The following is a 14,134-nucleotide window of genomic DNA, read 5'->3' as shown; positions in this document are numbered from 1 at the left end:
CAGTGTTGTGTGTAAGGAGATGTGAAAGGGGCTAGGCAGAATAATTTGTGTGGGGGACAAGAAGCAATCCACTTTAAAGCATTTCCACGAATTCTGAAACTTTGCAGTAGTGTGTGATGGTGACGGACAGTGTCAAATGCAGCTGAAAAAGCAACTCAAACAGGCTTTAAGAAGTAAACATTCATTCATTCATTCCTTCCCGCAACAGTTATTTTTAAGGAGTTACTGTCTGGGAACCAGGTTTCTTTTCAATTCACAGGCAGTAAACGTGGGGGTTTCTCCGCGGGAGCCCTCCAGAAACGTATTCATTTCTCTGACAGCTTTGCAGCCGTTTCTAGTCTTTAAGGCTATAACAGAAACCTCGTCACAAAACTATTCAAACACTGTTAACCCTTCACTCTTCTTTGCACCTCATCTCCCTCAGGTCTTCCTAAACCATGTACTGTAGAATGTGCCTTCCAAGAATCTACAGCCCTTCTGAACCCCTCAGAAACACTGGATGTACTGCAACCTCCCACTCAGCCATATGAGTGAGATATATGTCTGGTAACAATCAATCAATCTAATGAGAAATTAGAAGACTAATTAGTGGAAACCCAACACTTTCATTGAGGAATAACACTAGAACTCAAGAGATACAATTTATAGAGGTATTTAAAATAAATAAATCATCAAACCTTTTGTGAATACGATATGAACTGTAACCACAATGAAGACAAATAAAAGAACAGCACCACTGTTTACTGAAAGCATGGATACATTTATAGCAATTGCACCCCGTTTCTGCTACTTCTAAGCACTAAACTAATTCTAGCACAGCAGATCATAACCTATTTTGAGTTTCAGATGGTTCATAACCACATACCTGTTTGAATGGAGCTATTCTTGTCGTTCAAGACTAGCTGCAGGGAGAAGTTCAGCAAGTAAACATGTGAAGGCTGTGTACCTCCCCAGCAGCATTCAATCAGAATCCTGCATGGCCTGTCCGAGTGTCACTTGGTGTGAAGGTCTCCTCTCTGACCCCTCTCATTGTGTTCAGCTTTTATAACATTATTTTATTGTTACAGAAACTATCAGATTAAGCAATTAACAGAGGGGTGTGATGCCCTCTCACTTATCTTCAATCTGTGAGAGGTTTTTTTTTTTTTTTTTTTTAACAAGAACAAACAAAACACAGATATCAACCTTTTAAATCTCATCTGAAATCAAATAATACAAGACATCACTTAAAATACTATCAATATATTCAAGCAATACTTGATTATCACGTTGAAGAACATAAGCTATATGTGCTTTTTACTACTCATACATACTCACTTTTGATTGGTTGGCACATAAGCAGGTGAATAACCAGGAGACAAAAAAGACAATATTCATAACAAAAGATTATGTACATCTTTCTATGGAAAAAGTAATTTGAACACGTAATTAACTTCTCCATTTTTGGGTATTTTTGTTTCGCGACTGTCTCCAATGGGCTAGATACTATGACTAATTTATCTGGAAGGAGAAAGAGCTCCAATCAATCAGACTATGTTCATGCTACACAAGAAAGAAGGAAATAAGGTGGGTCTTGTAACATATTTCACTTACCAAAGTAAAGCGCAAAAACAATGGCTGCTCCAAAAAAAGCCCCCAAGAACTGAGCAAGGCAGTAGACGAGCATCAGCTTGAAAGTCATCCTTCTCAACAGGAACATGGCGAGGGACACTGCTGGGTTAAGGTGAGCACCTGCAGGGGTGCGACAAACAAGACAGTGCCAGGCCACGGCACAGGGATTACCAAGAGACACATTAGTAAAAAAAAAAATATATATATATATATATATATATATATATATATATATATATATATACACACACACACATATATATATATATATATATATACACACACACACACACACACACACACACACATACACAAACACACACACTAACTCAATGTTTTGTTTTTACATTTTTAAAAAGTGCCTAAAATTAAGCCCTTTTTTAGGTCTCGCTACAAACATCTTTACTGCCTGAGAGATCTCAAGTTACCAATAATTTAAACCGGCATTAGCAAAACCAACAGGTCTGGCTCTTAACTGAAAATGCAAGTCTGACTGATCGCTCTGGCACAGCTTGTTCTAACTGGGTTCTCTACTAAGCACAGTCCCACTGATTACTGTTTTCATACTCCCAAAACATGACTCTACAGAAGTGGATATAGTGTAATTTCTATGATAATCTGAATGAAAATAATACACTCAGGCATACTGTGGACAGAATGATGCCCAAAGCTGGGAATAAGTGAAGGATGTAGTACAGCGGGGAAACCCCCTGCCTGCCTGGGCCAGACAGGTCTAAGATGAGAGCTGATGCTCCCAAACCCATGAGAGGACTCTTGATAAGGTGGATAAACACATCTGGCAAGGTGAGTACAAGAAAGCACTTCACAAACCCAGTTCTCTGGTTATATAATTAGATGGTGAGGTTAAACAAATACATGGATGATTCCTGATAAGAAAACCTAGAAGTGATGGCTAACTTAAAGGAATGTTAGACACAGCAAGTCATCCTATACTGAAGATATATTATAGCGGACTGCATCAAGGGGGAGAGAGATACAATACCCAGCCTCGCAACTGCAGAAGCAGGCAGATCTCACTGGAAAGGTTCACAGATCCAGAACCCAAAATTGATCATGTGAGTAACTTAGCCCCCCCGCAGGGTTGCAACGTAGCATGACTTCCATGCTGCAATCTCAGAAACTCCAAATTGAAGTCTAATGGATTCCTCAGTAGTCCCCATTGAATAACCTGGTAACAAAATGTGTAGGTCCTTTGGCAAACTGCACATCTCAACAGTCCTTAGGCTGACCAAACTATAAAAGGATCCCTCGAATGTTCTGGGGAAAACCCTGCAAGTATCCACATCCCAATGTCATAGGAGAACTGGCAGCCCACATTAGGAAAGCAAAGGGAGACCTGGAAGATGACATTTAAAAAGACCTGTCCTACTATATTGACCTCATTGCTATCACCATCAGTCCTCTACACCCAGGCAAGCAGATTGTTGTCACGCTCAGAAATGAAGGTGCACATGGTATGCCTCTTTGACCATGGAGCCATGCTGTGGGCCTCAAGTATACGTAGGAGGCTGGCCCTCTATGTAGTGTGCAAAACCAGGCACACTGTGCAGAGGTTCCGGGCAACCACACGGTTTACAGAGGTAAGAACTAGACCACCTAATGATTTCATTTTTTGGTAGCTTGGTTGAGCAGCTAGGCTACTATTTGAAGTGCAAGCATTTGTTGTACTCACAGTATCAATCAATGAGACCACTCACTCAAAAGGAATAACTCGAGACCAATTTACAAAAATACTTCAGATTTTTATTTTAAAAATAAATAAAACCAAGATCAAAATCGGATAAGTAATTTTTAAGTTATGAATTTTTAAGTTTAGCAAAAATAGTCTTTGTGCATAATTATGGACCATAAGAATCAATGGAGAAATACTTTAAAAATACATATAAAACCAGGCAAAGCGTTTACCAATGTCTCCTTTTGCAGGTATGTTGAGGTCGACAGTGGGCACTATGGACCAGCTGGAGAAGTTTGGGAGGTTCGCAGTTCCTGCAGGAGCAGCTGCAGAAAGTCGTTGTAGCTGGTACCAGTCTATTGCAGGTGACCACTTGGAAAAGCACTGCACAGGTGGACTTAAAATTGAGTCCGGTGGGTCCCCTTGGAATGTTGTGGTCACAATGGGTGGGGGACCCTTAGGGCACTGCTGGATCTTCAGTGCACGGCACAGGGCAGACGGTTGCAGAGCAAATCGGTGAGCCAGGAGCTATGCACAAAGGTGCCCTTGGAAGCACGAGGTAGGTCACTTTGAGGGTCGCTTGAAGGTCAGCAGAGGTGCTCTGGTGGGAGGCCCTGGTGGTCTCTGAAGTCCCTCAGCTGGGGCTTCCTCCTGGTCCATTTACAGTCCATGTCACAAGTGGAGCCCAGTCAAGCCAGAAGCTCCATTTCACAGATAGTTACCAATTCGGCACATCCTAAGACAAGAGGCACCACGTCAGGGAGCGCAATGACATGGACCGCCCCAGGCGTTCCAGTTGCACCCTAAGAGTTTACTACATTGCGTTCCCTCCTGGTATGGGCACAAGGTCTGGTGTGTGATGACCTGAGTCACACCAGACACTTCTGAATGCAGATGCAAAGTGCTCAATGCAGGGCCTCCCTCAGATGAGGCCCAAAATCTGGTGCGCAACGACTTGAGTCACACCAGACAATCGTATACAACAAGTTGCCACTGGCATGCATCCCTGCAATGAGGCACAATGTCTGATGTGCGATGACTTGAGCTGCACAAAACAAATCCGGACACACACACACACACACACACACACATAAAAGAGCTCAGCTGTACCACAAGCAGTAGAACTCAGCACTGCTCAGGATACACCCCCACCTCCAAGGGTTGCAAATCAGGGATGACGACACCTCACGCAATGAGCGTGCAGTCAGTTATCGCACAAGAGAAATGTGGCACACTCTACAACAGAAGACCAAGTGGGGTCCTGCAACCAGAAATCCATTCACTACCAACCACCCGCTTATGCATGACATGGCCCCACGATGAAGGGCAACAGTCCTTGAATGCAGGCTGAACTTTGCAGGCTATGCATCAAGCAAATCAAGTCTCCAGGTCCAATACGTAGTTCAAAAGCTCACACCACTGCTTCCAGGTGGAATCCAGCAGACGACGTAGAGGTGTAGGAAGGCACCGCTCTCCAGATGACACGGTAGATGATGTAGGTCCCTCACAGGAGGTCTTTGATATCCCTAAGATCTCCACGCAGAACAGGGGGCAAGCCAACAAGCCCTTGGAGAGCACACTTCGGAGTGTCACAATGCAGCAAGCAGTGTGCCCAGGACAGCCACGATGGAGGAAGCGTCCGCAACCCCTTCCCAGGACAGTAAATAGTCCTGTGCACAATAGATTCCTCTGGCAGTATGCACCATGAGGTACGGGGACTCCATCCTGCAAGTGTGTCTCTAAAATGCTAGTGTGGTATCCTTAGTTATACTCAAGTGTGCCTTTGAAGTTGTGGGTGGTTCAAAGGGCATCCCTTTGAACCACAGATGTCTCCGCTAAATTTCAGTCCTCTCTGCCATGGGGCCCTGGGATGCAGATTGGTATCTTTAGTGGTGCCATGGTCTGACTCCGAGAGACCAAGTGTCAAAACCTCTCCCTCCAATTTATCCAGTCAGACCCTCAGATGGCAGAAGTATGTTGTTTCAGTTGTCCAAGTTTTATAGCTGTCGTTGGGGAATGCTCAGTTGACCTCCCCCAGTGGACTGAAGCTTGAATTAAAAAGTCACACAAAGGGGTTTTAGAACATGGAAGTGCCCACTTTCTAGAAGTGGCATGTCCAAGATATTACTGGCAAAACCTCCTTTAACACTGGAAAGGGGTTGTCATTAGGACTCTAATGATAGTAAACATTATGAGAGTGCCCCACTGCAATCCACTATTGCAGCTAAGATTTATTACAAATGTCTCCCATATTGACCTGTAAGCAGAGCAGCTCTCAATGGCAGTGAAATCACACATGGGCATTCGTCGTTCAATGGGGACATGTGTCCTGGAGCACGCACAAGCCTGCAGGGGCAGGCTGGACACAGGCGTTGAGAACAGCACAAGGGAGGAAGTGCACCCATACAGGCCTGCTGTTTCAGGTTCAGAACATATATAAAAACCCTAATGTGCAAGTGTGCAGATACTGGCAAGTTGTGCCAGGCTCAGTATACATATGAAAACACCAATGTGCAAGTGCGCACATATAGGTACACCACGCCAGGCTCAGTAAATACATGAAAACACCAATGTGCAAGGGTGCATATATATGCCAGTCATGCCAGGCGCAGCATATATACGAAAATACCAATTTACAAATGCGCACATACTGGCAAGCCATGCTAGTCTCCGTATATACATGAAAACACCAATGTTCAAGTGTGCACACAGGTAGGTGCCACTTCCTAACTTGTGTAGGGAGGGCACGCATGCACTTTCACACTGTAATTACAGTGTGAAAGTGCCCAGGGCCCTAAGGCCCCTCAGAAAGGATCAGCAAAACCTCAAAGAAGAGCCAATCTCCTTGGTAGGGAAACCAATGTGGAGGTTCTCCCCTACCAGGGCACGGTACATCCTTGTGTACCAGCCCTGCCTACCACCTGATTCTCCCCCCACCCTCTGGGGGAAGGGGGTGCTCTAGGGGTAGCAAAGAAGGGGCATATCTAACAGAAGTGCTTTGGCCAACCTCATCCATTTGAAAAGCCACCATAGCTTTAGAAAGGTGCTGAAGAGAAGACTGTTCAAGAGAGGCAATGGCTACATTTCCGTTTAGCAAAACCTCCCTGCTTGGGCTGTGCAAGCACAACATACACTTCTGTAATAACATAAACAGGTATTCTAAACACTTGGGGGTATGCTTACACCTATTTGTCTAAAATGAGATTCTCAACAAAGCATAGAAGGACTAACACCTCCGGGAACTAATTCAATCAGCCACTCGGGCTTGAAGAAAGGCAAAACGTGTATGGAGCCCTAAACCCAGAGAAGGTGAACAGGGTATATTAGGCAAATCGTTACATTCCACAATCCCCTGCTATTGTTAAACCAATGGTGCCCACTGCCATACCCAAATAGAAGACTTTCAACCAGTAAGATTATAATATGCATGTTTGTGGCAAGGTTGGATATAGAACTCATTGGTCAACAACACAAGTGGTTGTCCAGTGGTTTCTAGACCATCAAGCCTGGTTCCATCCAGTTAATATTTCCTCATTTCACCACATGCTTTGCTTGACGTTTATTATTTCACACACACACACACACACACACACACACACTCTTCACGCCCAAAACATCCCTTCTCCCCCCAAAACTGCACTGTAATATATTAGGCAAATATGTCTGACTGCCAAAAACAAAATATTGTTCCTTAGCAGCACCCACGATGTGAGGATAGAAGAACTCTGCCCAGACATGCCTGTCAAGCACCATTTTAGGTTCCTGTTAGAGGCTGCTTTTGTGGGCATCAGAGGAACAGTGTCAAGCATTGCCAGATGTTTAGTGTTGACTACAAAGGTAGGTGAAATTCAATTCTCTTGCATTAAAAAACTAAGCCAAATTAAATTGTTCGATTGTATCCTGCGTATCAAAGCCAACACAGCCAAAGAGAACTGGCTAACACAGGCCTTACCATAATGCCGCAGTAGGGTACCCAATTCTGTCATAGTGTGGTCCCCAAAGATCAGCTACCACTGACCTACTCATCACCATTTATAGCAGATGGATAGGAAGGGTTTCTGATGATTTCCCCTCTTACCCGCATGAGCACAGAGTACCAGATCTCAACTAAGGTGTACTGTGCAGGCTAAAACACTAGTTCATTAATCACCCGTCACTACCCATCCTAGGGTTTCTGTCCCCAATAGAGACATTAGTGGACTACATATACCCTGTGGTACATACTGATGTGGTGGTTGGGAAGAGAAAAAAAAAAAAAAAAAAAAGCCTTCCTTATAAGGAAATCACCTTGCCGAGTACAATTAGGTTAGGTGTTCATGGCGTCCCTATTTACACCGGATCTAAGTGGGGGGGGGGGGGGAAATTGTATGTGCACACACATATGGGCGGTATTTTTGCATGTGGATACCCTAAATACTTACCATCCTAAATATTTAATATATACGAGCAAGTGTTACAGCAGCGGCCTATTTTATGGCAAAACGACTTCCCCTTCAGGCATGCTTAAAACACTATCAGTTAATGACATCCTGATCAGCCAATTAGCAATAAAGTACATATCGCATGATTTGAAAGATTTCTGTCACACATACATTAATACACATTAATATTCTATCACTTTTTACCTGATACTCCAGCACATACGTAGGCTCCCGCAGTGACTGCATATCCAAACGCCATGTTCACACTGAGGAACTGCGCTTTGGCAAAGCCACTCAACTCCATTTGCGCCACTGACCCACAGCCAAAGAGCTTTACGAAGTGAAGAAAGGAAATGAAAATATGAGTGGTTTTTTTTGCATAGTACAGGACTTCATCACCTACTTATGAATTGTCTTAGATGTGTAGACATTATTAGAAAGCTCTTTCTTACTTCAAGAAACCTTATTGTTAAACTATGGAGGAGTTGGGGTCAGAGTCTCATTGGTAGCCGTGTCTGAACTCCTGTAAATTCAAACCAAGTTTCTCTGATGAGTCTCTGGCCAACCATTTGTAACTTGGCACAAGCAACAGAGACATCAGACAGAAAACAGCAAGTGTCTGTAAGAAACGGAGTTATTAGTTGGGAGGGATGTGAGGCCTATGCAAGTAATAGGTTCACTATTTCTCCTTGCTGGGAACGAAATACACCATTGTAGTGCTCAACCCTCTCACAATAGCTAAGCAGAGCTGTCTACTTGCTCACACCACCTTGCCTGAGTAGGCCTTAATCACCATTTAAGGGCATGCAATAATAACACTGATTTTCCAGCAAGTGCTTTTTCTTTGAAAAAGGAAAAATGCATTTATTTCACACACACACTACTTTATATTCATTAACAAGTATATACACCATGTAGATAGAAATACCTCTGGTGACATTCTGAAATCACGTTTGCCCCCTAGTGGGTCATGACCCCCAAAATCACATTTGCACCCTCCACCCAATACCAGATAGAGCATTACAATATGGGGGTAACACCAAGTAAAGCAGGCCTCATGGCTCGGTCGAATGTCATATCAATATATAAGGCAAGCCTACAGGCTTTGTCAAAGGGTCACTACAGTAACAAAAAATATATATATATATATATATATATATAAATAATAATCACATGTTAATAACCATCGTGATATCACTGAAACTAATAAAAGGTGTTTAAAAATGTAATAATTATTAACAATAAAACTTTGAAATGCTCATGTAAAACACACTTTCAACATTAGGGGCAAAAAGGAAAGCCCTTTATGCACCCAAACAGGTTCTTTTGTTGAAATGGGGCACGACACACACAGAATGACTATATAAACTATAGTACCTTCTTGGTATGCAGACACTGATGGGCTTTGTTGAACATGGGCTTCCCCTATGGTGTCCATTCCTTTGTTCCTGATGGAGAGCTTTCAGGAGTTGACTTGCCCTGTGTACTGGCGAGTCTGCACCTCACAGCAGTGACCCCCCCCAGCCAGAGTTGGCAGTCCCCCTGATATGGTCTCCTACTTAGACTATGTTGAGAGAGAGCGGTGACTGAACATCTCACCCTCTTTCTTTTCTTCCCCCCACCCCTCTACTTCCGCCAAGGACACTTGATTCCATCCCAGTCCCTTCGTTCCTCCCTCGTCTTCCCTTCCCAGTTGTTAGTATTTATTTTTTTCACCCCGAAAGGTGGATGTAGGCGAGGCTACCCTTTATCTTGTTTTGATTCCATTTATATGAAAACAAATTCATATCCAATATCAGGATCTAATCCTAAATGTAATCTTTGTTGGTAATAAAACTTTGAAATACTCGTGGGAAAAAATAAAATAACACAACTTTTCAGCATTCTGTCAATTGAGCATTTAATGTCCGAGTCCTTCTTTTACACATTTAGGCCACATAACACACAGCCATGGCATCAACAACTATAGACGTCACTACTCCCAGGCTGCAGCCCCCCAACAACACTCCTCAAATGTGTTGGTAGTACATCTCCCATCCTGGGGCCACCACGAGCAGAGGAAACCATTGAAATCAAGCCCTGGAGGGATTATGGGGCACTCAGTATGTGGAGCAGTGAATATTTTATTAGTGGCTCTCCTGCTGCTTTCGGGCGAGACCTGTGTCCTCCTTTTTCTTTCAAACGGGGGTGCCCAGTGCCACCTGGGACAAACCCAAAGGCTGGTGACACTAAAATTACAAAAATCAAAATCAGCAGAACAGGAGCCATGAGTTTTTTAAAACTTTAAGATAAAAAAAAAATAGTGCCAATTGCATGTATCTGGTTATATAGGATTGGGACAAAGTCGAAAGTTCAGGCTGACCACAATAAAGACTGAGTTGGGAACGGGATCAGGATCATGCCTCTGGTAGTTGTACCTTTTCTCCTCATCATGGGGCTGTGCGGTGCTGGGATGTGATGCGAGTCTATGCATGGAGTCCTTTGAGCCACAGATCAGGAGCTGCACAGTGCTGTTCCCTGATGCTGCCAATCAGGAACTGTGAGCCGCTGTAAAGAGGCCCTACATCGCTCTGCATTGGTTCTAGTGAAACCTTCAGGTGAGCAGGGGGTACACCGACTCCAGCCAAGTGTCTAGGACCTTGAGACCAGCACTTAGGAGTGAGGGGGTAGGAGTGACTCCCACAGAGACCATTAATGGGGACCATGCCAGGTCCTGTTGGGTCTGGTCAGATGGAAAGTAGGAAAGGCCTCTGGACACTTCTTGCATCCCTGTATCTCAAAACAGGAAGTCAGCCAACTGACTCTCTGTCATTTCTAAGATCATGGGTTCAAGGCAAACATGTCCAGTCCTCATTCTTCAAGCACCAGGCCAGTTCGTCTGAATCTTCTGAGGTCCAGGAGTGTTCTAATGAGAGATTCTCAGTATGCCACTTTTATACCAGAGTGACAGTGTGCGAGAGAGAGAGAGAGAGACAGTGTGCGAGAGAGAGAGAGAGAGAGACAGTGTGCGAGAGAGAGAGAGAGAGAGACAGTGTGCGAGAGAGAGAGAGAGAGAGACAGTGTGCGAGAGAGAGAGAGAGAGAGACAGTGTGCGAGAGAGAGAGAGAGAGAGACAGTGTGCGAGAGAGAGAGAGAGAGAGACAGTGTGCGAGAGAGAGAGAGAGAGAGACAGTGTGCGAGAGAGAGAGAGAGAGAGACAGTGTGCGAGAGAGAGAGAGTGACAGTGTGCGAGAGAGAGAGAGTGACAGTGTGCGAGAGAGAGAGAGTGACAGTGTGCGAGAGAGAGAGAGTGACAGTGTGCGAGAGAGAGAGAGTGACAGTGTGCGAGAGAGAGAGAGTGACAGTGTGCGAGAGAGAGAGAGTGACAGTGTGCGAGAGAGAGAGAGTGACAGTGTGCGAGAGAGAGAGAGTGACAGTGTGCGAGAGAGAGAGAGTGACAGTGTGCGAGAGAGAGAGAGTGACAGTGTGCGAGAGAGAGAGAGTGTGCGAGAGAGAGAGAGTGTGCGAGAGAGAGAGAGTGTGCGAGAGAGAGAGAGTCAGTGTGCGAGAGAGAGAGAGTGACAGTGTGCGAGAGAGAGAGAGTGACAGTGTGCGAGAGAGAGAGAGTGACAGTGTGCGAGAGAGAGAGAGTGACAGTGTGCGAGAGAGAGAGAGTGACAGTGTGCGAGAGAGAGAGAGTGACAGTGTGCGAGAGAGAGAGAGTGACAGTGTGCGAGAGAGAGAGAGTGACAGTGTGCGAGAGAGAGAGAGAGTGACAGTGTGCGAGAGAGAGAGAGTGACAGTGTGCGAGAGAGAGAGAGTGACAGTGTGCGAGAGAGAGAGAGTGACAGTGTGCGAGAGAGAGAGAGTGACAGTGTGCGAGAGAGAGAGAGTGACAGTGTGCGAGAGAGAGTGACAGTGTGCGAGAGAGAGTGACAGTGTGCGAGAGAGAGTGACAGTGTGCGAGAGAGAGTGACAGTGTGCGAGAGAGAGTGACAGTGTGCGAGAGAGAGTGACAGTGTGCGAGAGAGAGTGACAGTGTGCGAGAGAGAGTGACAGTGTGCGAGAGAGAGTGACAGTGTGCGAGAGAGAGTGACAGTGTGCGAGAGAGAGTGACAGTGTGCGAGAGAGAGTGACAGTGTGCGAGAGAGAGTGACAGTGTGCGAGAGAGAGTGACAGTGTGCGAGAGAGAGTGACAGTGTGCGAGAGAGAGTGACAGTGTGTGAGAGAGAGTGAGAGTGTGTGAGAGAGTGAGAGTGACATTGTGAGAGAGAGTGACATTGTGAGAGAGAGAGGGAGACAGTGTGAGAGAGAGAGTGACAGTGTGAGAGAGTGTGAGAGAGTGTGTGTGTGTGAGAGAGAGAGAGAGAGACAGTGAGAGAGAGAGAGAGAGAGAGAGAGAGAGAGTGACAGTGTGCGAGAGAGAGAGTGACAGTGTGCGAGAGAGAGAGAGTGACAGTGTGCGAGAGAGAGAGAGTGACAGTGTGCGAGAGAGAGAGAGTGACAGTGTGCGAGAGAGAGAGAGTGACAGTGTGCGAGAGAGAGAGTGACAGTGTGCGAGAGAGAGTGACAGTGTGCGAGAGAGAGTGACATTGTGAGAGAGAGAGGGAGACAGTGTGAGAGAGAGAGAGTGACAGTGTGAGAGAGTGTGTGTGTGAGAGAGAGAGAGAGAGACAGTGTGAGAGAGAGAGAGAGAGAGAGAGAGAGAGAGAGAGAGAGAGAGAGAGAGAGAGAGAGAGAGAGAGAGAGAGAGAGAGAGAGAGAGAGAGAGAGAGAGAGAGAGAGAGAGCGTTTTTCCTGATAATTCTAGCTGCAGGTTCATCACATTTCAAATAATCCCAGGCTAGATAAGTTATTGATCCCACATGCCGGTAGGTGTCGTTATCTGACTACATAATGGATTTGGACGGTGGGGATGCCCTACACTATGGCATTCCAGACATATAGGAGCCATACCCTGGCTGGCACTGGGAACAATAATAGCACCCTCGGAATCTTGCATTGGAACACTTTCGGGCCTGTGGAAGATTCAGAGGGAAAGTCTTGATGTCTGAAGAAGGAACTAGCTTGCCTTGAACCCAAATTCTCCAGAAATGAATTCAAGGGCATACCTTAGGAGTGGTTTGCAAGTATTAAAAAGGATTGTTTAAGCCTAGCAAAAGGTTTATTTTGCCAGGTGGGAATGGCAGTTGTAAGACTGCACTACAGGTTGCAGAGGAATGCCTGAAACAGGTTTTAAAGTGCTACTTTAATGGATAGCACAATGGTTGCTGCTGTCCACTAGTAGCATATACTATACAAGCCTGCGGTACATGTATTACCAAAATGCATTACCATATAGTAGGAACTTCAAAGTAAAAACAATGGACCAATCAGGTGTATTCCAAGTTTACCATGTTTAGGAAGGAAAACACAAGCATATTACCACTGGTTAACAGGAGTAAAGTGTAGAGTCATGATAGTCAACAAAAAAGGGTCAGCAAAGGAAGGCAAAAATCTGGGCCGAGCCTGCAATAAGAGTTAATTACAAATGGTATCGATACAGGTCAAATCATTAAAATGGTTGCAGAGTTTTGTTGAGCGTCCATGTTTAGGGTAAATGCAGACACCAAAAAGTATATGAAAAAAAATAAAGTGTCAAAAGTTAGTTTATTGACCAAAAGGCAGCTAGGTATTGATCTGAGATGAATGAAGAGAATATATGGAGAAATAAGAAGGTTGGTGGAACACTGATGGTGAGGATAATGACATGGATAGAAACTGTGCGTGTGGTTACAGGTGGTGTAGAAAGGATTTGAAAGAACATAAGATTTTTAATTCTGTAAAAAACTGTTTAAAGGGGACTGAGAAATAGCCAAATGGCTGAAGCCATTTGAATGGTCCCGGAGGAGCAGTCAGTGAGAAATGGACAGCAGTTTTCTAATAGATAATTCTAGCCGCAGATTACTCACATTTGAAATAATCGCAGGCACCCAACTAGATCCAGGTTTTCAACAGCAAATGATTCCACGGGCCGGTAGGTGTTGGCCTGACTCCATTATGGCTTCCCAAACTACACATGGGCACCCCTTCAGTTGATCCTAAATGCTGCAACATGTCTCATCCGGGGCCTCAAGAAATATGATCACATCGCTCCCCTTACTGGCCCAAGCCATCCTCAAAACCAGCTGCATCATTTATAAAGCCATTACAACCAGCATCCGCTTAGCTTTCAGACAAGATCATCATCTGGTGGTTCTTGGCACAAATGCAAGTAGGACATAATTAAACTGCAGATTAAGAAAAGCAAAAAAGATTAAACAAGACAGCAGACCTTTCCCACCTATGCACCAATAATCCAGAGCATCCCCTTATATATGAGGACCATCTCAACACTTCCCCAATTCAGGAAACAGTTGAAGACTCGCTTTGAAGTACACTACACAACAAT

At 44.8% G+C, this 14,134-nt stretch overlaps 1 protein-coding gene across 1 annotated transcript in view; it reads right to left on the bottom strand.

The window, feature by feature from the left end:
• The window catches only part of LOC138248756 (aquaporin-3-like), a 64,614-nt gene that overhangs the window by 38,635 nt on the left and 11,845 nt on the right, over positions 1–14,134 (bottom strand). Inside the window, exons 2-3 of the mRNA XM_069202625.1 lie at positions 7,930–8,056; positions 1,594–1,731 (exon numbers count right to left, since the gene is read on the bottom strand). Coding sequence (XP_069058726.1) covers positions 1,594–1,731; positions 7,930–8,056 — 265 coding nt within the window. The remainder of the gene's footprint in view (positions 1–1,593; positions 1,732–7,929; positions 8,057–14,134) is intronic.

This window comes from Pleurodeles waltl, chromosome 8 (assembly GCF_031143425.1).
Source record: "Pleurodeles waltl isolate 20211129_DDA chromosome 8, aPleWal1.hap1.20221129, whole genome shotgun sequence".
NCBI lineage: Eukaryota > Metazoa > Chordata > Amphibia > Caudata > Salamandridae > Pleurodeles > Pleurodeles waltl.
This window is presented reverse-complemented; position numbering and strand designations above follow the sequence as displayed.